The sequence below is a fragment of the Pithys albifrons genome, chromosome 2, assembly GCF_047495875.1.
Source record: "Pithys albifrons albifrons isolate INPA30051 chromosome 2, PitAlb_v1, whole genome shotgun sequence".
NCBI classification, from domain to species: Eukaryota; Metazoa; Chordata; class Aves; order Passeriformes; family Thamnophilidae; genus Pithys; species Pithys albifrons.
Genome location: NC_092459.1, coordinates 118,556,516 through 118,581,709, shown reverse-complemented (window position 1 = coordinate 118,581,709; position 25,194 = coordinate 118,556,516). Strand labels below are relative to the sequence as shown.

The 25,194-nt window shown below is 51.3% G+C and overlaps 1 protein-coding gene across 2 annotated transcripts in view; it reads right to left on the bottom strand.

Moving 5' to 3' along the window:
* The window catches only part of SLC24A3 (solute carrier family 24 member 3), a 105,988-nt gene extending 81,738 nt beyond the window's left edge, over positions 1-24,250 (bottom strand). For both annotated transcript variants that reach the window (XM_071547587.1, XM_071547588.1), the window contains exons 1-2: positions 24,079-24,250; positions 4,728-4,865 (exon numbers count right to left, since the gene is read on the bottom strand). In XM_071547587.1, the coding sequence (XP_071403688.1) occupies positions 4,728-4,865; positions 24,079-24,205 (265 nt within the window). In that variant the 5' untranslated portion in view covers positions 24,206-24,250. The remainder of the gene's footprint in view (positions 1-4,727; positions 4,866-24,078) is intronic.
* Between the last annotated feature and the right edge of the window lie 944 nt (positions 24,251-25,194).

Below are 25,194 nucleotides of genomic sequence, written 5' to 3'. Positions count from 1 at the left end.
AAATACAATGAAGTCAATGGAGCTAGTAATAATTTACATCCATGGAAAATCTGGCCCTTTGATTTTTAAATACTAACTACTGGCAAGAACTGAAAAACAAGCAACAAAAATCCAGTCTGCAACATTGGGCCAGATGTTATTTTTCTTCTTTTATGGTAATAGCTCAAAAATACCAAACTTAAACCAGAACTGTAAGGAAGACTTGTCCTGGGACAGATTTTAGAGTTACATCAGCCCTCGAACTTCAGACTTGAGGCTTCTGCTTACACACTCATGTTCAATCTGTGAAATACTACAGACAGATCAAAATTTAAAGCATGTGCTGATAACCATTTGCCCTGATTTCCTTCATCATCAAGCTTATTCCCCCTACCCTTCTGGCATTCCAGAAAGACTTGAAAATGGGATAATGTCCCATGCCTGGAAGCCTTCAAGGTCAGGCTGGATAAGGCTTGGAGCAGCCTGTCTGGTGGAAGGTGTCCCTGCCTAGGGCAAACCCACAATTTCTGGTCATTTTAAAATTATTTCAGAGGGGAAAAATAATCATAAAAAATGACACAGGGTTTCCCCATTCCACTACTGTTATTCTAAATCTGGGTTCTTACTAAAGAACTGTAGTAACTGGTTGGTAAAGTACTTGGGAAAATATTTTCTGCCTCTTTGTGCTGAAGTATATTGACATCTGCTACCTGGACTTTTTTCCAGAGATAAAGTAGGCAGATCCCTTAAAGATGATGTAATTAAGAGGTGACTAATAGGCTGCAGGTAGGTCATTTCATGACAGTCCAAATGAAGACCAGAAGGAGAATGGAGCTCAGAAGCTGAAGCACTACCTGAGCCCACCTTACACACCCATATGTTTTACAGACTATCTCCCTCCTACTCCCTTGCACAGCAGCTCAAAAACTGAGTAACTGAGCAGCCCATCATAAGAAAACACTGCACAACACACGAGGTTAAGGTTTGGCTTGTGGCAAATGTACTTGGCTGTGAGGTTTCCATGCAGCCAGAGGGACAGTGACGAACAGGGGAACCTGCACCAAAGGACCTCCTCTGCTCTGCCCAATGTCCCCAGCGTGGATCTGGTGGGGCACTGCAGCTGTGTGCCCCCCACCACTGCTGCTGCTGGATCCCCCAGCCAGCCATGCCATGCCCAGCACCTCTTATGGCAGGTGTGTCTAGGAAAGCAAAACACTGACTTAACCAACAGAACTGACAGGGAAAGCTCCCACACAGATGGAGCTGCACTCCTGACTGGCTCTCAAACATCCTCCTGTGCCTTTGACAGCAGAAGGCATGTAGGTTAAGATCTGCTCCTTATTCCCTACAGGATTATTCCTTTTTTCCTCTCCTGTTGTCATAATTTCTCCAGACTATTAACGCGATCCATAGGTAGCAACAATCAATTATCCTTTGGTGTTCTTCACCCGATAGCCAGCACAACACACAGACCCTTCCCTGAACTCCCTGAGAGCCCTCACTGCACAGCCACCCTGTGACAACACAGCAGCTCCCACCAGAAACAACAATTACAACGGGAACAGGCTAATCACAATCACAGGAATCACCAATCAGGCAAACGAGTCCCAGTAGGACTCCCGGTGCACACCTCGGTCATGCTGCGGCACAGGAGGCCGAGGGCAGGGCCGTGTGCTCATGAGCCAGGAGCCAAGGGGGCTAACGAGGCTCTGTTCTATTAGAACAAGCAGTGCCTTAATTACAGCTGCTTGATACATGTGCAGTGATGTATTCTGCAAAACCAGGCAGCAGCTTTCCAAGGAGGGCGCTCTGAGCAGGAGATCACCATCCCTGCTCAACCTACAGATTGCAGAGGCAGCACTGGGCTCAGTCTGGGGTTTACTTTGCTTTTCCACTTCGCTCCCCTTCCTTTTCTATTGGTTTTGTTTCATCGATGCAAGGGAACAGACCAATTATGAACTGGGAAACAGCAGGGCAACCTCTTGATGTTAATCACACCAGTTTGTATTATTTTTCTGCCTAAAGCTCCAGCTCCTGGAGCTGCACACATGGGAATGCCGGCAAAATTTCAGCAACAAGATCACCACTGGCCTCCTCCTGTGTTTGCCCAGGGGGGCTTATTTCAGGCAACTGCACAGTCTTGGGGATCAGTTCAGAGCTGTTAAGTATCCAGCCAAAGGCCATTGTTCCGAGCTTCCCCTCTGGCACCTTGTCCAGGTACAGCAGGCTCTGCACGTGTTCAGGTACCGGGCTCACATGTACAGCAATACAATCCAGTCCCACATTGGCTGAAAAGTCTCAAAAAAAGTACTTGTGACCACCTCTCATTGCCAAGAGATCTTGCAACCCAACAGTCCTAAAGATCCTGCAAAACCCAGCCCAGAAGGCAGACCCCAAGCCCCCAAGAGTGCAGCACAGAAAAGAAAATCATCTGCAGCACTTCCAACAAATGAAGCCACAGGCTCTTCAAGGAAGAACCCCAAACCCAACACCCAAAACCGCTGTCTGATGCCATGTGCCCCCAAATCCCAGCATCTGTTCCCATCAAGACACCAGCCCTTCTTCCTGCCTGCAGGAAGAGATAATAATGCAGCTCCATGTCAGCACACAAACCCAGAAGAAACAAGCAGGGTTTTGTTTCTATTTCTGAGGTTCTAACCCCAACATTACGATTTTCTGACACTTTAGGTCTGGAGCTGACAAACAAACAGAAGGAGAGTGTGGGAGCAGAAGTTCAAACAAATTTCTGTCAAATTCACCCAACTTACAGCTCAGAGAACATCTTTTTTTCTATTCCTCCAGGACACTGTGTTACTAAACTTAAAGCAATTTATTTTTCAAACATTCCCATGAGTGAAAGCAAGGTTTGCCAACTTGCAAAGCAGAAACAAATTTTTACTTTTTTCTAAGATAAAATTAATTTTGCTCGAGGGAAGGTAACTTTTTTTAATTGGATTTCGGTTCATACAGGAAAAAAAAAAGAAAAAACAAACAAAAAAATCACTCTTCACATAGCATACTATATCTGCTTGTGAAGGCCTTCTGAGCATGAGACTCTCACTCACTCTGCCCACAGCTACTTCCAGCACCATTTCAGAGAAACTACAGATGAATTTTTGTCCATGTCTTCCCACTTCTCATCCAGCTGAAGAAAACCCCAGGCCTGTAAAGGTACTGCTCCTTGCATCCTACAGAGGCAAAAAGCAGAAGGATGCTCAGACAGGAAAGCTGGCACTGCAAAGGTTGAGAAGTCTGCAGAGATGGAAGAGTCACCATTACCCTCCACACTTAGATAGCAAGTCTTCACTGAAATCATGAGCACATCTAAACCCACATTTAGTTTCCGTGTCTTCCATGCCTGAGTATTCCATTTCACACACCTTTTTTTGGCTCACAAGCCCATCTCAGACTGCACTACAGCTCTGGAACCTGCCAGGCCCTTCTGCCACTGCCACGACCTCCTGAGCAGCTTTATCTCCCCAAGGCTGACAGTCCACTAAGAGACGACTCACAGCCCACAGAAACATCAGCAGCTCTCCGGGCATCACTGTGGGCACAACAAACCAGGAGAACTCAGAGCACCCAAAGCTAAGCATGTGCATAAGTCATTGTGTGAAAGACAAGTCAGTGTGTAAGAGGAAGAGATCAGAAAGTACAACTTCACCCAAGGGGGTGTGGGTTTGTGCACTGAGGTCTGTGGCTCAGCACCCAAAGGGCTCCAAGGCAATGGCCACAAGCACCACCAAGCAGCCTGGAAGTGTCACCTGCTCCACAGCCAAGCACTACAAATTACGGTAGCACGAGCTATGACTCACTGGAGAAATATTGATAAAAGAGAAAGCTGCTTTTGAAAGAAGATGAGGAAATGTAAAAAATAATTGCACAAAAACTTCTTTGGCTGTTTAATTTAAACACTTTTGTGCCTGAGGGTCAAAATGAATATACGGAGATCTTTTTGTTCCTACAGCAATCACGTATTTCCTGCTATTACTGATAATGACTTTAAAACAGCACACTTAAGCAGAGCTGTTCCTTTATTTTCAGCCTTTCCGAGGTGGGAGTGAAAGTGCTAACACAGGGGAGGCTGGTGCTGACAGCTCGCCAGGGCAAGCATATGTCAGTGTGGAGAGGAGCTAACGAGGGCTGGCACGGGACCTGCAGCAGGAATTTCTAGACACATCATACACCACCCTCACACAGCTTGTCACCGTCCCAACAGTGAGTAAATCCAGCCTGAATTAACAGCAAGCTTCTCAGTTTCTCCAGTGCAATCTTAGTTCTGAATTTGGCAGCACAGGGACCTGACCCAAAGCTCAATGTTAAACCAGCTTAATCCTTTTTGTTGGCTTCCAGAGGGTGAGCCACATTTCTGAACAGGACCAGGTGGCTAAATGACACTTGGCCTCAAGTAACACAAGTAATTCTTCCCCTCTCCTCATAGTCTTTTGCATGAGCTAAAACCTAGTCCAAAATTACAAGTGTTTAACAGTATCACTATTTTTGTGAATAAAGCTAGAACTGTGTTAGAATTTCTCTTGGGGCACAGAACCTATGTACATCCTGAACAGAGAAAATCCTCTCCTCTCCCCAAAACCTGAGGGAATGACGTGCAAGCTCTGCTGTGAAAAGCAGTGTTTACAGACGTGAAAAATCAGTGAGTTTGGCAGTCCCGGTGCCAGCAATGCAGCTGTCTGGAGGAGAGGAGGCCAAGAGCAGGACAAGGAGCTGGAGGCAGCTCTGATTCCTACCTGGCTCGGTGCAGTTCCTGACGTACGGCTGCCCCCCGTCCCCCGGGCCGCCGGTCACGTTCTGCTCCTGTGCTTGCAGGAGCCGCCTCCCGCTCCAGCTGGCGCTGCGCTCCACCGAGCGGCTCAGGGCAGCAGAACCTGAAGGAAAGGAGCACAGATACATGAGGAAAGGCAACTCCTGACTCTTCCTGAATGCCTGAAACAGCCACGTTTGCATTTCAAAAAACCCAGGGTCCTTCAGGTTACAAAGAGTGGCGTTTCCAACCCCACCAGAAAGGGACCCCGGCACCAGCTCCCCCTCCCACGGGAGTCAAGTGCATTCCACCACAACTCCCTTCATACCAGAAGGGCATCTGTGGTTTCACAAGAGTTGTAAGCACCAATCAGTTTAAAACTGGAGTACTAGCCACTGTCCAAAATCACACAACAATAATAAACCCACAAGCCACCACACCTCAACTTACCACTTATCCACACATTCCACTGCTGTTAGGGAACAGCAAAACTAGGCTAAATTTTGCAAGTGCTTCTACAACGCTGAAGCCATTTCTGCTCAGCATTACACCCAATTTGCTGCTGAATGAGGCCTCAGCAACACTGTGCTTGACACATAGTTAGTTAGGCAGGCTTCTTTGTGAATGGCTAAACCACTGCACAGGTGTTGGGGAGCTCTGCCCAGTGGAGCGTGGGGCTCCCGAGGGCAGCAAGGGCTCGGTGTGGCAGCTGAGCTGTGCCAGCCAAGGGCAGCACTACAGGGATATGGGCACAGCAGCCAGCGCTGTTCCCTGGTCACAGTTTGCAGTAAAGGTCTGAACAGTCAATCACCACAGTGATCTGTGTCCATATCTTGTGCCCAAGCCTAATGGCATTGGTGGAAATGCTCCTGGAGGGCTGGCTGTGGGCCCAACACCGCTCTCCAGGGCAACAGGAAGTGTTTATTTACCAATGAAATCTGCAGCACAGCATAAAGCAGCTGATGGAAATGTCTCTATGAGTACCGTCCTACTGGTTCTCAACACAGTTCTCAGCAAGCCCAAGTGCAATTACTGCCACCCAGAACCATCTCACCAAAGCCAGAGAACATCTCCAGCTCACTTCTGCAGTCTCCCCGCTTCCAGCCACCAATAAACATCTACAAACATGAAGAGTAGTACTTCGTCTTACTACTTCTGACTCTTTCCCTTGCTCTGTTTCCCCTTCAGCTTTGCCCTGGTGCTGCTACTGAAGCTCTGTTTTAGCAATGCCAACACAAACAGCTGGCTGATTTCCACACTACTCTTGGCACAAAGCTGGTCAGCCTCAGACATGCCATGTGTGTCTAATAACTGGACACTCATGCTCATATGCCAGTTCCGTGCATCCTCTGCCAGTTCAGATTCAAGGGAGAAAGAAAAAAACTTTTTATTGTTTTTTTTAAACCAGAAGGCATCCACTTTGAGGAGGCACAGACACCAAATCAGCTCTCTCAACATAGAGACCTTCAGCTCCTTTATTAGTAACAAACAGCATTTGAGAGGGACTTCCACCCACCCAGCTCCTTCCCACTAAGCGGAACATCGGCTCTTTCACAAGGACTTCTGAACTATTTCCAGTTTTGTCCAGCACTGTGCAGACAGATCACAAGCGAAAAGTGAGATTCAGATCTTGAGGCAACGTCTTAGAAGGTGATTAAGGACAAATGTTCTCTGCAGCTCCCAACCCTTCTCTGAGGTTTCCTGGCACATCCCAAGGACACAAGGGGCCAACCTGAGACTTGTCTCTCTTGCCCAGATCACGGTCTGCTCAGGCAGCTCCATGTCGCGCTACCAACAAGGGGACAACGCTTGGGAAGGAGCTGCATCCCAGGCCACCAGCACTGTGTGGGACCAACACTCCCATGACACAGAGGAGTCATCTGGGTGCACATTTGGTGGAAGAGCCACAGCTGCACAAGGAGCCTGAAGCATCCCTGTTTTCTAAGCAAAAAAAACCCACTTAACTTGATCAACTAAATGTCATCATTGGAAACTTCAAGCACTTTGTCCTTACTATGCTTTACAAACGTTAGAGAATGGAGCTTGCTGCCTGTTTAGTCTGTAAGCACCAGTAAGATTAAGCTGGTGGAAGTGGACTGTGTTTCCCAGAAGGAGCACAAGCCACCTCCCATAACAACAAACACTCTGGTAATCTGAGCAAAGCAGTTTCAGTTCCACATAGAAGCTGCTTTCAAACAGAGGAACTCTACTCCAAGTAGCTGATGCTTCACTGTGTTTCACTGCACAGAGAAATGGCACAAGGGAGAACACAAGGAGTGGCACAGCCTCAGGGCCCTGGAAGAACCTCTGGTGCTCCCCCCACTCCATCTGGGATGGCAAACTCCTCTAAGCAAGGGGCAAAGAAGAAGAAAGTCATTTAAGGTGACTTTGGAAGGGAAAAAGCTTAATTTAGCATTAGAAGTGTTTACAAAGGGTACATCCAGCATTTACAAAAATCATCATAAAGAGGAGCAAAACTGGTCCACAGCTGAGCTTGATGGGATGGCTGTGACTTACAGCAGGAAAAGCTCCCCTCTGATATCTCCAGGTTTGAGCAGGACCAGCTGTCCCACAGCAGCACTTGCAGCTCATTGCCCCCCAAATCCTGCCTAAGGTATCTCCACTCTAAAACAACAGGTCAACAGAGCAATAGAAGTTTGAAACAGCATCTCTTTTCCTCTCTAAGGTTTAGTCTTCCAAGGATTTCCCTGTGAGGACAGGGACACATCACCATTTCAGTCCTGCTAACAGGGACCCTTCACGACACGTACCAGGGGTGCACATTTCCCCCTGTGCAGGCACCAGTGTCCCTGTGGCACGGCAGAGGCAGCTCACAGGCTGCTCTGGGGCACCAGCTGTGCTCCCACTCACCATCCAGAAAGTAGCCCAGAAATCCAGATGTGTGTGGAATTTGGGAGGCTCAGTGAGAGAGGCACTGCCTCCCAGCTGCACTTTAACCCCTCACACGTGGCTGCCTATACAGCAGGGCCCTCACCTGTCCCGCTGGGCAGGGGCACCGTGGCTTTGGCCTGCCTGCTTTAGGTGCTGGCACGAGCACCAGGGACGTGCCCTTGGCTGCAGCACCCCACAACAGGGCTGCCAGGAACCCAGGCCACCACAGCCACGGCCAAACCCTCCTTCCCAAGGAAGAGTTAGAAAAAGAAAGCTAAGTTTTCTTTCTCAAATGCACTTATTCAGGATTGTATGACTTTTAATGGGAAACACAACAAAGACTTTGTATCATTTCCTCAGCGAGGGTAAGGACTGCTAAACATCCTGCATTAGCCACACTGCCATTCTGGGCAGGCCAGATTGGACACTCTTCCTGTGAATGTTCCAGCTCCTGGCTTTATGCTGAAATACTGTGACAGCCTTTAAAACTTTGCTATAACAAAGAATTTTCCCAAAGTTCTGTACCATAGCATATTTCAAAGTGAGTGAACTATTTTTTCAAGCACTGAACATTGCCATAAGGTATTTTCCACAACTCCAGTTACCCAGCACCAGTTTTACACTACACACTCCAAACATGGGCTCTGGAGAGCTTTACTTGTGCTTCCTCCCAGAGATATTCCCATGGACAAGTAGCACATGAGTCATTTTTCCCTGTATTTGTGCCTGCTCTGCATTTCATAACAGAAGTTAAGACAATGCAGAGTGCACTTCCAGTGGCCAGATCTCTCTATGTAAGACAGGCAGCACGTGAGTGTGTGTTCACTGGGAGCTCCTGTCCCTGCCAAGCTGGGGTGGCAGTCTGGTGAGAACAGCCTCTCCAGCAACACTGCTGAGCTGTTCCACTTATGATCCTGAAAATGAAATAGCGTGGAAAGAACTGATCAGATTGCTCAGAACTCCTGAAAATGCTCTGTGTGATCCAGATCTGCAGGTGGGAACTCAGGAGCTCCCCACGCTATTCCAGAGGGCTCTAGCTGGAGTTTACAACCTTCAACACTGCAAACACAGCCACACATCCTGGCTGCACTTCCCAGTGCAAAGAACATCACTTGACAATGCTACACAACATCCCTGTCTTCCCCAACTGCACTCTGACCTCACAAGTGCATTGATTTCCAGCATAAGGCACAGGAACCCCAACAAGCCAGAACAGTGGCAGGACCTCAGAGCAGACATCCAGTTTCTGGGGGGACAAAGCAGGCTGGTGTGGAGCTGGGCTTGCCCCTGCCCTCCCACAGGACACAGGAGGCCTTGGCACAGCTGGCCAGCACGCCCGAGCCAGCCAGATGGGATCAGAGCACCCAAACCCACCACTGGGAGAGGCACAGAAACTCAGCTCCTGCAGGGAGGGCTTGGCCAAACAATGCTGAGCTGAAGAAAGGCAGCCAAGATGGAACGAGCTCACAGAGAAGCAACCAGGCGTACAGAGGAGCTGACAGGCTGGGGGTGGCCCAGCCAAGGGGACAGCCCTGCCACCCCTGCCCTCCCCAGCACAATACACTGCTGCACAGGGCCCACAGAGCTGGCAGGTATCCTCAGCTCTCGCTGACAAGAAGCTACTTTCTATGCAAACTGCTGGCCAGAGCCAAAACCAGCACAGCTTTACTGAAATATGCTTGCCCTTCCTCCTCGCTCAGCTTTCATCTGTTGTTTTCATGGGGGCAGCTCTGGATTTTAGAGGGTTGGTGTTACAACCAGCTGAATTCTCACTCTCCCTGAAATTTTCCTACAGTTAAAAACAACAGGGAAATATTTCAGAGCAAGCACAAGCTGCCACATTAGGCTGCCACAGCGGTGAGGGAGCAGTGATGTGGTGACCTGGGGACAGAGCAGGTGAATCCTCTTGGAGGAGCCAGACTGAGCTGAATTAACTACAGCCTTGCTCCCCAGCTGTCCTCCCGTGTCTCTGGCCCTACAGCAGCTGGCCCTGGACCCGCAGGAATGTGCCCAGCCAGCCCATGGCTTCTCCTACCACCCTCAGACCTGCTGCAGACCATCACCACATAATCTGAGCTCGGGATTACATAAGCATTAAGCAACAACCACAGATGGATTATCTTTCTTCGTAGACTGATTTGGGAGATGCTTTCCTTTCCAAATCAGCAGCAGCAAAGAACATAAACAGAGCATACTCAGGGAAAAAAAAAAAAAACAACAAAAAGTGCCCAGAAATCCTACACTTGGCTTTGACAAGCAGTCTGCTCCTTAGTGCTGATTTCAAAGCTGTATTTCCACACATCCCAACCTACATGGAGAGGTGCAGAAGAGCTGGGAAAGCAGACTGCTAATACCTGTCAATACCTGCATCACACAAGTAGGGCACAGAGGCCAGAGCCCAGCTGCAAGCACTTACCATACAGGGCACAGCTCCTGCACCAAAGGCCCTTCACCATGTACCCTCCCAGCTATTTTCTACATCACACTAACAGAAATAAAAACCAAACTTGTAGCCTGCACAACACCCCAGGCACAATTACATCCCAAACACTTCTGGCGCTGCCACAGAAGTAACTACCACCTCACTTACAGATCCAGTCTGGTCCTAGAGGAGGATCACGCACCCGAGGGAGTGAACAAGTCCTCCTGTTCCCCCAGCAGTGACCACACACTCAGTCTCTGTCCAAACCAACCCTCTCTGCCAGTTTGTGTCCAAACCAATCCTCCTCTCTCCCAGTCTGGAGACCCTTCAGAAAGACCAGAGAGGCCGATTGCCTGAGCCCAGAGTCCTGGCCCAGCCCCAAACACACCACACGCATTAAATGCGGCCCTCATCTCTCACATGCACCCTCAGGAAAACAAAGCAAAAGGCCAAATACCCCTCTGAGAGCAACACAGCCTCCCCACACCCATGCACCTACCCCCTCAGCAGCCAGCACTCCTCAGAGTCTCCCACACACCTCCCGAGAGGCTCCCCAGCTCCCTCTCAAAGCCCACCAAGGGCCCCTCCCAGCCTAACGAGGCCCAGCTGCTGCTGCTGGGAGGGCAGAGCATGATCCAACAGCTCTCACAGCAACAGTTCAAATGTGACTTTGGACACCATCTGAAAGTGAGGTTCCCACATGCATTCTGCTGGGGTCTGCCTCTGCTCCCACCCTGCAGGCAAAGAAAACTTCAACGTCAGGCAGCACTTGGTACAAATGCACTCACGGCTCACCAAGCTCCAGGTGAAGTCCCTGTAGCCCTTCACACAGCAAAGCTCAGGGGACAGAAAAGTATCTGTGAGAGACGAACAGACACCCAAAGAAACCCTGGATTTCTAAATGTGCTTCACCATCCCAAACAGTGTTGGGTTTAGGCTTAGTTAAGTGAAGATAAAATTTCCTGTTCACTATCTTGTGCCAAAAACTGTCATTGGCTATGCGATTATTCCAGGTTCCCTTGATTGTTCATTACCAGTTTGTGCAGAAACTTATGTTTTCTTTATTATTCCTATCAGCTTGTCCATTAAATTGTCCATTCCCATCTTCCTGACTGACACCCAAGTGCAAAAGGAACAGTTCAGCACCTGGTAAAAAATACCACTTTTTACACCTCCCTAACAAGCCTCCTGTGACTCGGCTCCTCTCTACACTACAAAGGATTTTCTTCTTAGGAAAATCTTTTCACACCTTGAGTAACTTCCCCAGCTTTCCTGGGGATGTACCTGTGTGACTCTGTCCAAAGCACAGGTGATTCTCAAGGTGGCAGTTTCCCACTGGCCTGTCCAACAGCCCTCAGCACTTTCAGCCTGATTCTCTCCTCTGGTTTCTCAGGGGATCTCCCTCTCCGCTGGCACTCTCATCTCATTAACATTTTACCTGGCACAAGTGCCAAGTCTGACACTGCTGACGCGATCTCTGCTGCCTGGCAGCCACGACTGCCCAGTGTGACTTCCATGGCACCCTGGCACGGCACCTCCTCCCTGACAGAGCTGCTGCCCATTCCTCCTGCACCGGGGCACTCCAAACATCAAACAGTTTCCTGATCTCAGCCAGCAAACTCTGCTTTTGACAGCTCCTGCTCTGTGGCTGTCACAGAAGGAATTCCAGGGACAGCTAAAGCAGCACCCTTCACCTGCTCTGCTGCAGATGCCAGCGCTTCCCCAACCACCACTCCCACCTAATAAATAAAGAAATTCTCACAGGCAGAAAGTAAAGATGGGCAACAAATTCCCCTCCCTTTGGGGCAGCTCCTCTCTCTCCCTGATCAGCCTTCTTCCCAAGCATCTCCCTGTGCTCTCTGTGCGGGATGCCAGCAATCCCTTAGCACATCCAGACCCCCTGCTATTCCCTTTCCCTGCATTCCCTCCCTTCTCGGGGAAGGCAGCAAGCACAGCAGTAACAGTGTGCTACCGGTGTTTGCCCCATAAATCACCTGAGTGATCACAGGATGCCCAGCAAACCCACGCACCACAATTTTCCTTCTTCACGGTAGACAGCAAGGACAAAAATAGCAAATTAGCAGCAATTAATTAAAAATAACCTAAACTGATTTTCCATCAGTAACAGTGTGACTTTATATTTACACAGTTCCAAGATCCTGTGGCTGCTTGAACGTGGAAATCATGACCTTACGAGGCTGAAAAAAACAGTGTTCAAGAGCCTCACTGTTACCAGACAGCCCCTTGTTTCTCAGAGGGCTTGGGTAACGTGTTACAGAAAGAGAGTAATTCCCTGGAGAAGGATTTGCCTTTTAAAAAGAAGTGAAAAACAGGTTGTATTCCAAACAAATACCTGGAGTTTGACTGGGGGGTTTGTCCTCGAGAGCTGAACCATCACTGGTCCTTCCCCTACATTTATATATTTCTCTCCTAATTCTGGTCTGACAGAGTGGGAGAAGAGACGGTTTTGGGTCAGATAAAATGTTTTAATCAACCTGAAATAAAGTATTTTTATTTTGTTTCGTTTGTCCTCTTTTACACTTTTAGCTAAATATAGTTCTGCAGAATTAAATTTAGTCTGAAAGTACCACAAAGACATGCTGGGAAAAGAAACATAAGAGCTCTTCCCCCCAAACCCCCCAAAAAAAGAAAACAGGGAAAGCATGCCTTTTTCCCAGTTAAATTCTCAAGCGTGTGAAATGTGACACCCTCGTGCACAGCACACCCGGAGCTCCCGGGGACAGTGGCTGGAACAGGCCTGCTGGGATCTGGAGCACTGAAAATGAGCCACCCCCGCCAGGAAAGAAAGGAAAGGAAGAAAGACTCTCATAAGCCCTGGCTCCCAGTCTGGTATCTCTGATGAGAGCAGAGCCATCACAAAAGAGAGGTTTATTCATGCTCTTCTCCACAAAAGAAAAAATGGATCTTGCAAAAAAATAAACAAGCACAAGGAAAAAGGGAGCTTTTGTGCCCTATTTCAACACAAACATGTTTTTCAAGTTAAACTCACTATTTCTGCTGTCTCTTTGCCTTGCAACTTTTTTTCCCCTTGTGTTTCGCTGCAACAACACTACATAAACCTGTAACTGGTATGTGTTCAATTGTAGTTATTTACTTGCACTGTGAGCACAGAGACAAGGTCTCAGCCACAGGCAAGACCCTGGCGCTGATATTGAACCCCACTGTTCAATACCAAGTCTGGACTTGCTCCCTAGAAGTGCTCTGGACATGATGTGACACCCAGGGAACCCCAGTGACAGCCAGGCAGGGACATACAGAGTGACCTGCAGGGTCTGTGGGAGGGCAGCCCAGGCCCCTGCAGCCCTTGGCCAGCACCGAGGGGTCTCCTCTGCCCACCTGCTACCCTGGCAGGGCAGAGAACAGTGGGCAGAGGAGACCCCTCGGTGCTGGCCGAGGGATGTGGAGGAGCCAGGAACCCCTGAGATGATTTCTCCCAGAGATAAGAACGTGCTGAAGGGCAGCTGCTGCCACCCTAACTGAATTCCCAGCCCTCCTGCATCTCTTGTGTTCCCAGTGCTTGGGGCTGAAAGGAACACCAGAGAACAAGAGCCCCAGCGAGATGCTTCAGATGTTCCATGGTGCTTGTGGTCCTTCACCCACCCCTGCTCCCTGCCACCCGCCAGCACGTGCCTCTGCTCCGGAGTGCCAGGAGTGAGCCACAGGCAAACGGCTCCAAGAACAGGAGAGAGCATCCCTCGGGTGTCCTTGTGAGAACCCTGGTTCTACAAAGCCAACAGAGGCACAGCCCTTCCCATGCTCCTACATCAGCAGATGAGCATGGCAGGAGCACCAAATCTCCCAGATGGTCCCAGCACCTCCTACCAACCCTCACCATTTCCCCTTCTCACCAGCCCTCCAGGCACCAAACCTGCCCCTGGTTACCATGCTCAGTGCCTAACGAGGGTCCCCACACTGTGTGCAGGTCTCTGCCCTCACCCAGACTGCTCTGGGTGTCGCTAAGCCAGGCTGAAAATTCTCTCAGCCACAGAGTGTTTTCCCTACGGTACCCACTTAATTAAATATTGAAAGAGCTATTACCTTTCAGGGATGCCTGTGCACTAGCTGTGTCCATTATTTATAACATAATATATTCATTATGCATTTTTATCTCATGCTCCTATCTGCTGATCTCAGAATAGGCCCTTAAACACAATTTTAAGCAATTAATCCTACCTTAATTACAGACAAATATATATGGAAGCCTCAGGGCATCTCTCTCTTACATTTATTAGAAGTAAACATATCTAAAAATACATCTGGTAATCAGGCAAGAGAAGGACAAAGCCCAGCAGCCATGGCAATCACAGAACCAGAGCCAGGCACATTTCAGTCAGCCAAGGTGAAATCGCCAGCCTCAGCTATCTGGAGAAAGTCAGTCATGTCCTGCCGCAGGTTCCCTGTCGCGACAGGCTCTGCTAATGACCCGCCCTGCCTCCTCTCCCCCTCTCTCACAGATGGCTCAGCACACCAAACCATCTCCTGCCTCCCACGGTCCTCCCCACCTCAGCCCCAGACAACAGGTGTCACCACTGAGCTGTCTCCGGTTATCCCTGGTCCTTCCCTCATCCCTGGATTTGGCTGTGCAGCCCAGGCTCACCTGAGCACAAGGGTGCCAGTCTCTTCTCCCCGGGGAGGATGCACGCAGGGACAAAGCACGTCACGGGGCAGGGAGTGCACAGCCCTGTTCTGCTCCTTCCACTCGGCTTTTTACTATCTGGGTCCCTTTGCCCAGTCCCACGAGAGGAGGTCAGCCATGGGACTCCCTCCAGCCAGAACCAGCTGCTCAGCCCTGCGCCTCTGCTGCAGATCATTGAACTCCCATTCTCTCATCCATACCCAAACCATCATAATAGCAACTGAAAAAGCTTTTCAAGGGCTTGGGGAAAAAAGAAAGAGAAAAGCATCTCCACACACATGGAGGAAGCACCTCATAAATGACTACAGATCAATAGTGGAAACTATCAAAGGCTTGACTCAAGCTTGTAGAGACTCCTTTGCAGACCCCAGAGATGGCAGCCTGGCCCTACAAGGAGGTGACATGGACACAGTCCCTGTCCAAACTGCCAACTACACTCTTCCTTCTTCCACCTGGGTAATGTTCCCCACCTGCTGGAAAACACAGGCACAAAGGTGTCTTGAGCACAAACAGGCACCAGTCCCAAGCAGCACAGCAGCACCTCTGCCTCTCTCCTCTGAGAAATGAGCCTGGCCTGGAATGTTCCAAAGGAAATAAATGATGATATAGAGGGGAAAAAAAACTTTCTATTTTTAACCAGAGATCCTGGCACAAAAGGATAGTGCTCCACATCATACCAGAATCAAGAGCTTGATGCTGTTCTTTCTTTATAAGGCTTTAAGATGGGCCGACCCTCCAAGAAGTGGTAAGCAATTCTTTATTTACTCTGAAGTGAGACTCTGCAGACCCGGGTTTAATTTACTGCTCTGCTATTAGCCCAGGAGGTGACCTTGGACAAGTTGTTCTGTCCAGATTCTCAGCTGGTGTCAGCTGGCACTGTGCCAGCACAGTCAATTTAAACAATTTGAGATGCCAGTCCCAGAGTCCTCAGATCCTCAGCCTCCCTCTCCCCAACAGCTCTGCCCCACACACACAGCCCATGCCTGAGGTGCTTTGGAAACGTGCACCTAGTGGGGTTCAGAGAACTCGTGTTTGCCTTGGAAAATACATGGCTTTCACTAAAATGAACAAAAAGACTTTCCTTTTTCCTTATGATCAGGGCTCTAAAGGGCCTACTGTGCTCTCCCCACCTGGAGTACTGCATCCAGCTCCAGGGCTACCAACAGCAGAAGGACATGGACCTCTTGGAGAGAGTCCAGAGGAGGCAACGAAGATGCTCAGCAGCCTGGAGCACCTCTGCTATGGAGACAGGCACTCCTGCAACCTCCCTTTGGATCATTTCTTAACTCAAGAGGCTTTTACATTACTCAGTTACTTTCTTGGAAAACTCATCACTTCTGAACAGGTTTGATTTGCTGCCTCCTCCAATTTAGTGCAAGAATAAATCCAAAGAACATGAAAATCAATTTATTTTACTTTGTCAGCAGCAAAATTAACTTGAGGGGTTTTTTAAGTGTTGTCTCTTCTCCCCCTCCCTGCTCTCTAATGCCACTGCTTTCTGAGAAGTCCAGAGCCAGCAGCTGTGAGCACAACCCATGGGACCTGCTGAACAAGAAAGCTGTATCTGACAGGTCAGAGTTGGAAAGGAGCTCCCTGGGACAAGGGTTGTCTCAACTTGGTTTTCCCAAGGCCTGTGAGGACCCTGGCACCAGCCAGTGCACTCAGTTCTGCAGCAGGGTGGTCCCTGCCCACCAAGACCCAGGACACCAACCCTGTGTCCTGACAAAGGACCTGAACCACGGTGCCTTACACTGCTCATGCCCAGGGGCTGGTCCAGCCAGCCGTCCAACAGCCTACACTCTTGAGATGACTTTGTTCCACCCCCTCTATGCCCCCTCTCCCGGCTGTGCAGCTCAGCAGGGCTGCTGTCCTCTGCAGGGCTCTGCAGCATCCTCTGCCCCAGGTTCCAGCACAGCACAGGCCCTTCTGCAGGGAGGGAGCAGAACCCACACGCCAGGCAGGATCACAGCGAGAATTCCCACCAGCTCCCAGACTGCACGGCACTCACTGACCACAAAAGCAAGGCATTTAACAACTCTTTTCTACTTATCACCAGCCTGGGAGTTGCATAGCACATGTACATACTCTTTTTTAACACAACTCCACTGCAATGAGCCTTCTGGTACACAGCACATAACCTCAACTGGCACGGCTTCTGCTCCAGTTTCCCCTAAAATGAACTGCTGAACTCTCTCAGTGCATACAACATTGATTTACAAGGGTTTCTGACTCTCCCATTCTCTCAACAAAATACAAATCAACTACAGTGTAGAGGTGCCCTGAGAACTGGAGGGTAGATCTTCTCAGAGGAGAAAGCAATGTCCATGTAAGGCTTGTTTCTCCTCCTGCTTTATGCTACAGGATGTTCTGGCCATCTTAGGGAATGAGGATTAATTTAATAGCAGACCCTTCAGTTGTTTGTAGCTCAGTTAGCATGTTTCTGGCTTGCATATCAAAGAGAATCTTTTCCAGGACTTCGGCAGGCTCCTTCCCAATGGAGCTATCAAGGTCTGTTTGCAGTTCTGGTTGGACAGGTGGTGGCTGCTGCTGGAGCACATGCTGAGGATGGGCCTTGACACACCACCGTTCCCTTCAGAGGAGCTCACTCAGCAACATCCAGACGTGTCTTTCTGCTCCTCCAGCGCTGTGACAGACAGAACGCTCCGTGCTGAGGGAGGGTGCCCTGGTTGTGCCCTTCAGTCCCTGAGAGCACCCACGCCCTGACTGCCCTGGCAGCCCGCAGAACTGAGCCAGGGGACGGGGCAGGGCAGGGGGCACAGCTCCCACCCTCCTCTCCCTGACGCCATTGCCAGGTCCCCATCAGGACCTGGAGACCATCTGCTTCCCACAGACAAGGCTTACAGACAGATGACATTCCCTGTTTGCCAAAAGAGTCCATAAAAGGCAAAATAAAGTCCCAGCAAGTGCTGTCCCACACAGCCTTCTCCCTGGACACCACATCTGGACTCCTCTTCAATGCCTCCCTTTTTCCAGAAGAACAAGGCCCAGCACTTCCCCCTGGGGCCCTTGGTACAGTGCTCCTAGTCTCAGGGATACCACAAAAATAAATATCACCTTGAACACCTCCAGTCCGCATCAAGCTTCGGATTTTAGCCCAGCCTGGAGTCAGGTCCAGATACTGTGGGCTCCTATTCATCAGCCCTTGTTGCTGGATGCAACATCCCTTCCTGCTCTCCTTCCTTCCTTAGAAATATCATCATTCCCAGAGTCTTCTCAACCTGTTCCTAAAGAAAAGCTTAGCACCTAGACATTGTACCCATTTTATTTTTAAACCTGAGCATTAAGCTGCGATTCAGCCACACTGCAGAACACACACACCGACTCACATCCACTTCCTGTCTCACAGAGGCACAGAGGCTCCTTCGATGTAGATGGCTCCACTGCCAGAGGAGGCCTCAACACCCCTGCAAATGCCCCAGGACAGCAGGCTCATCCCAAGGCATCTCCAGAGCCAGGCAGCTCCAACCTGTCATTTCCAAATTGACAAAATCAGGCCTCAGTCTCACCTGAGCAGGCACTTTGCTGACTGCTGTGGAGACCTGATCTTCTGTGGAAGATAATGCAAGAAAAGAAAAGGCAAACCTTGCCAAGAGACAAGACAGAGCAAGATGGAGCTGCCCCCAGTGGGTTTCTAGCAGCTAACTGCAAACTCCCCACCGGGATACCCCTGGCAGTAAATAACACAAGGACACGCTTCTCAGGGCTGGAGGAGTCCAACAGTCCAGCAAGAATCCCACAGGGAGAAGAGGTACAACACCTGCAGCCCTTTAGGCTCAGCCAAGAACCCGTTTATGAACTGCAAATTACACACACGTACCACTTTGCTTTCCAAGGATTTGCCTTTGATGCCGAGCAATGCAAACCAGCCACAAAGATTTACTCCCTGTGTAACCCTTTTCTCCTGAGAGCATGTCTACAGGACATGATGATTACAGTGGCAGGACTACACACACCTTGCCCACACCTGGGCATGCCCAACTGCTTCTTCCCATACAGCCACGGCAGCGGAAAAAGATTAGGATGAGGTTACCAATGGCTCTTGGTATTGGTCTGACCTGACTCGTGGTGATAGCCAAGGTAAAACACGGAGCAGAACAAAGCCTTGGAACAACCCCAGTGCTTTCTAAAGATCAGCCTAAACACTGGTCTGGAGGAGGGCAAGGAAGGCAAGGCTGGAAAACAGTAAACCTCCTTTTTTTTTTTTAAATGCCCCACTGCAGCTCAGCTTCCTGGTGGTGGGCTGTGAAAGGCAGGTGGGACAGCACAGCCGTGCCAGGGCGGTGCAGCTCCACCACCGTGCCCGCGGGACAATCCTGCGGCGTCGCAGGAGCTGCCAGAGCTGCTGCACTGGCTCCCAGGCAAGGGCAGGAACAAGGTGCATCCCTCAGGCTCCACACTCCATGAACCCCAGGTGGTTTTCTTCAAAAACACAAAACTCCAAAGTTTGCAGGGACAGGCTTCATGAAACCTATCTCTTTTCTTCAAGTTTTATCTTAAGGAAGGCTCTATGAAAACTACATTTGTTATGCTTCCTTGTGGACAAGAAAGCTACAAGGGATAACTTAAACTACGCCAAAGGAACAGAACCCAGAAAACAAACCATTTGTTTCTCCAGCTACCATAGAGTTGCCATCAATTTAAAGCAGAACAGAGATAAAACAGAGAAGAGTGCCCTGGGCCAGGCTAACATCTAGAAGCAGATCAGCTCCAGGGGTGAGGGGAGTTTTCACCATCTCCCCCCCAGGAGGCTACAGACACAAGTACCCACTACATAAACATATGACAGGTCCAGCCAAGCCTTTTGAGGATCTCTGACAAAAAATGGGCCGAATGACCAGCCTGCCTTCTCTGACTGTGGACTATTTAGGATTAGCAGCATGAAGGAACTACTGAAAAAGGGCTGGGATGGAACCAACAAACCATGTCCACCTCACCATGAGCTCTGCTCTTCCAACCACAGCTACAACTCAAGGGCTTTCTGGCTTGTTAATGCCCTTCACCGAGTCATTTGAGTGTGCTAATTTGGCAGAAACCTTCCTTTATCTATCCTGGGCTAGCTTTCTGCTGGGTTAGCTTGCTGCAAAGGCTTGGTTAAGGGCCACTGCCATGTCAGAATCCAGGCAGGAGTGGTCACAAGCCAGGGACAGGGCAGGTGTGGAGCACAAACCTATTGGGAATAACAGCTGATTGAGTCTTTCTGCGACTCACCCGCTCACAGCCTTGCATTTGCTCTGCCTGTGAGCAGCTGGGGTGACCGGCATCCCTGTTCCCGTGTCCTGCCAGAGCTCCCTGCATCCTGCATCCACATCCCAGACACCAGGACTCTGTCATTCCAGGTGGTGTGCCACAGTCTACCTCAAGCACCCTACATTGGCAGTTGGCCAGCCTGGCACACAGACTGGCACTTCCCTGATGTTTTAATTAAGTGGACTCCAAAGAGGTACGGAGATCTGGACACTTTTAAGCTGGTTCTTCAGAAGACCCTGCAGCTGGCCCAAACCCACAGCCAGCTGTACAAGCCCTGCTCTGTTGAGAGGCAAGCACAGCTTTAGGCAGGTTTGTCCCCGACCCCTCCAAGCACCACTGTGTGCCCCATCCCTGCTGCTCCACTGAGGAACTGAGCTGCAGTTGGCTGTTGGTGCAGGACCTTGAACAAGTACTAAATAAATGAATAAGTCATTTCCTGCAAGGCCAAACAAGTTCCCTGCCAAAGAGGTCACATACCACACTCTGGCCTGATGCCTCTCCCGAGTTTATGAGGGTAAATTCCCATATCCAGGGGTCCAACGATTACAGCATTACATCTGGGCTAGGATTACTCGCGCTAGGATTACGCTCTGCTGAAGAGGTGAGGAAAACAACTCCTTTTGTGCTTTCACTGCATGACCTCTAAAGTTCAGTTTGGGTTTCTTGGTTTGCATGAACTAAACCAGGGAGTTTTCACTTAACTCCCAGTCAGAGGACCAGGCTCTGTCACACGGAGGTTATTTTGGCAGTAAGGAGATCTGTAAGGAAAAGCCCTCTGAGGCAGGGCCCATGACAGAGCGGTCAGGAGGAAACAGCCTACGTGGCTCATTCCAGCCTTGTGAGCTCCTCCAGCCAGCACAGGGGTGGAAGGTGGACGTGCCAGGACCTTCGCTCCCATCACACCATTCAGGATCACTCAGAGCCTCTCTGTGAATGTGTTTTCATGACATAGATGTTCTTAACATCCCCCAGCCCACGAGGACCAGGCAAAGTCCTCTGAAAACAGCCTGAGCTTCAGATGTGGGGTAAATCTCAGAGCCAGTCAAAATGCATCTGGGGAGGCCCCGCTCCACCCCCCTGAACATTTCACTCCCATCAAGTTAAAACAAGACTTACAAGCAACCCAAATCTTCTGTGCTTGAATCATACAGGCAACTCCATGTGCTTGGATGTGCCCATCCCCATGAGTAAGGGCTGCAGAATTGGACCTGGCTTTTCCTTACCCTCCTACCAAAAACACAGGAACACAGAAAGAAGAAAAGGAAAACCCACTGACTGATGCTCCTGCTATTTTTCTGTCTGTGACAGCAAACTGGTAAAAGGCCTGACTCAGAAGCCTCCCTTGAAAAACCTGAATCATTACTATTTTGAAGATGGTCTCATATAATGCAATCTTCACTCCTTCCTCTCTTTGGAAGAGAGAATTCGAGTTAGACTGATGGGGGGGAACAAAGAAGGGAAAAAGAAAAAAAAAATAGAATTTCATGCTTCCTTTGCCTCTTTCTGCAAGGATGGCAGTCAGGCAGTCCAGCGGCTGGTGGCTGGATTTGGGTTCTGTGTTTGATCTCAGTTACACCTTTCAGTTACTCGTGTGACTTCTTTAATGTCAGAGCATAACCACAGCCTTACACTGCCTGGAACAGAGAAAGAGGCATCCCAGCTGTATGTTCACTGCCCAGATGAACTATGTGAACTTGGGTTCCTTCTTAATATGCACTCTACCTATTTCTGAAAACCTGAGCCTTGTGGACTGTAGAGGTTGTTGGAATGAGCCTCATATAAACATTACAAGGTTTTAACACATTGTTATTACATATCATTTAGCATCAGAGGATCTCAAAGAAACCTGACAAAGAGCCTCATTTTCAAGGCCCAGCGAAACGAGACATGGAGAGATTAAGTCCCTCAGAAAAGCAGCTGGAGCCACCAGAACAGAAATCCAGAGCTTGTCCCTGCCTCCCAGAGTTGCTCACTACAGATGGTTTATCAGTTAAAACCCTGTGGTTACCTGACTCTTCAGAAGGGCTCTAGCCTGTTTCCTGTGGGAGATGCAGCACATACACCTCACAAAGGAGGCTCTGGCACCTCACACCCTGCTGCACACACAGTTCACCACGGTCCTGACAAGCCCTGCTCCTCTGGATCCAGGCTGAGATGGTGCCCAAGGGGACAGGGACTGACCAACAAAAACAGCAGCATTAAAAATGGCAATGCATCATCCTACAAGGGTCACTGAGCTGGATGCCACCTCCACGGGAAGGCTCCCCAGGGGCAGCATCACCCCAGCAGCTCCACTGCACCCCAGCAAAGCCCACCCCCAGCTCATGGCCTGTCTGACACGAGGGTGCCAGTGAGCTGCACACCGGCTGTGTATGATGCCATGTGCACTCCCAACAGCACGCACTGAAAACCGCCCCGTGGCGCGGGGCAGCGGGGAGAGAAGTGCCATGACACCAAAGCACTGCAGGCTGGTCAAAAGTTTGTAATGGATCTCAAACCCTACATTTTTATGTGGGGAAAATACTGAAATCACTACACAGAAATACGCCTTTACACCTCTTAACCACAACACAAATGCCAGGGAGCATCAGGCTGTAGGTGAGACTCCTCCAAGAGTTCAGTCAGTCACTTTGGGCCCATGCAGAGCCAGCGGATGCAATGGGCACTGTGGAAAATTTCCACCTGTAAAATGATTCTTCTCCTTGTCACTCCCAGCTCTGAGTGGCTGCACAGGGCACTGAGTCTACTGCGCCAAATGTCACTTCTCATCTCTCAGACTAATTGTAGCAAACTGATCACAATGTGAGACATGTTCCCAAAGTGAAGCCAAACAGCAAAAGCTGTACACAAGTTTGCAGCATCAGTGGGAAGTGTTTCAGCAGTTCTAGCAGAGTGCAGACAAATGCACCTGTGGCACTGACATTTACAGCTGATGGAGCTCTCTTTCCATAAGCAGGGACCCTGAAACACAGGATGGGAATTCACACTGCCCTTCAGGGTGAAGAGCACACTCTGTGCCTCTTTTAAGATAGGCCTGAAATGTACCACATAACCTACAACTTGGCGTGTGGCAAAGGCAAGCAGCACGAAGCCAGTCTGCTCCACTGGAGATGGATCATCTTCCTGCTGACACAAAGAGGGAAGAGAGCACAGGTCTGGCACACAGCCTTGAACGAGCAGCTTTGAAGTTCAGGTAAAGGAAGGATGAATATTGCTGTCACACAGTTGCATCTACCATGCAGGTAGACTTCAACATACTTCAGTACATGCATACACTCCTGTTTGCTTACAACGATGTTCATGTCTTTCCCGGCCTTACTCCTCAGAAACAATCACCACGTTTGTGAGACAAAGCTTAAGTTTTAAAAGACGTACAAAAAAAAAAGACAATTAGATTAACCTGATGGCATTAAAGTCCTGAATCTCAAAACCCCATCCAAACACTGTTATACTCCACAAGAAACACTACATTGAAGCCTTAGTTGGTGTTTATGCTCTTCCCGAAACATCAGAGCATTCCTCACACCATGCTGGACACCGTGAAACCCTTCAGACACGTCTGTTTATTTAAAAAGCAGAGTCACGGAGGGGTACGCTGTCCTTCGCTTAAAGGAAAATAAGCCCTGCCTAAATTCTGCGTACCGTCAAAGAGCTGCAAAGCCAAACGCGAGCCGCTTCCGAGCATCCTGTGCGCGGCCGGGTGCGCGGCGAGCGGGACACGCGGACCGCGGGCACCGTCCCACGGCCGCGGCCGCGCACGAACGCCCGCGGGAGCCAACGACCCCGCTCCGCTCCCCGAGCCCTCCGCTGCCCCGAGCCCGCGGGGCCGCTCCGGAGCCCCGTGCGGGCCCCGCTCCGCCCGCTGAGCCCGCACCGAGCCCCGGCAAGTTTCGCTAGGCTCCGCTCAGGGGCCGCCGCGCCGCCGGCGCACACCGACCCACACCGACCCGGCCGACAGGGCCCGGCGCGGAGCCCCGCGAGGGCAGCCCCGGCGAGGGCAGCCCCGGCCCCGGCCACCTCCCCGCGCTGCCGGCCCGCCCCCCCGGCCGCGGCCCCGCGCCGCTGCCGCCCCCCGCCCATGGCGGCCCCGGCACTCACCGCCGCGCCCGGCCGTGCAGCCGGCCAGCAGCACCGCCAGGGCTGCCAGCGCGCCCAGCTGGCCCCGCAGCAGCTGCCCCCGCCGCCGCCGCCGGAGCCAACGCCGCTCCACCGCCGGGGCGCCCATCGCGGCCGCTCCGCTGCGCTCCGACCGCTCCCCGCGCCGCGCCGAGCCCCGCCGGGCGCGCAGCACCGCCCTCGCCACCGCCCTCCGCCCCTGCGCGGGCGGGACGGGGCGGGGACGGCAGCGACGGCCGGGGCGGCGGGGGCACAGCCTCGCGGCTGGTCCGCGAAACGGGCTGGCAGCCCTCGGCCCTGTGCGGCCTCAGCCCTCTCTGCGCCCTCAGCCGTCAGTGCTCTGCTCTCAGCCCTCTCTGTGCCCTCAGCCCACCGCCCTCAGCCCCCTCTGTGCCCTCAGCTCTCTCTGTGCCCTTTTGCCCTCTCTAAGCCCACCGCCCTCAGACCTCTCTGCACACGGCCCGCAGCCCTGCGCCCGCAGCCCTAAGCCCTGTGCCCTCAGTCCTGTGCCCGCAGCCCTGTGCCCGCAGCCCTGTGCCCTCAGTCCTGTGCCTCCAGCCCTGTGCCCGCAGCCCTGTGCCCGCAGCCCTGTGCCCTCTGCCCTCAGCCCTGTGCCCGCAGCCCTGTGCCCTAAGCCCTCAGCCCTGTGCCCGCAGCCCTGTGCCCTAAGCCCTGTGCCCTGCGCCCTCAGCCCTGCGCCCTCAGCCCTGTGCCCTGCGCCCTCAGCCCTGTGCCCGCAGCCCTGTGCCCTCAGCCCTGTGCCCTGCGCCCTCAGCCCTGTGCCCTGCGCCCTCAGCCCTGTGCCCGCAGCCCTGTGCCCTCAGCCCTGTGCCCTGTGCCCTCAGCCCTGTGCCCTCAGCCCTGTGCCCTGTGCCAGCAGCCCTGCGCCCTCAGCCCTGTGCCCTGTGCCAGCAGCCCTGCGCCCTCAGCCCTGTGCCCTCAGCCCTGTGCCCTGTGCCCTCAGCCCTGTGCCCTGTGCCCTCAGCCCTGTGCCCTCAGCCCTGTACCCTGTGCCCTCAGCCGCTCTCGCGCCGCGGGCGGGCAGGGCCGAGCGCGCGGTCCACTCCATTCCCGTTCTCGTTCCCGTTCCTGTTCGCG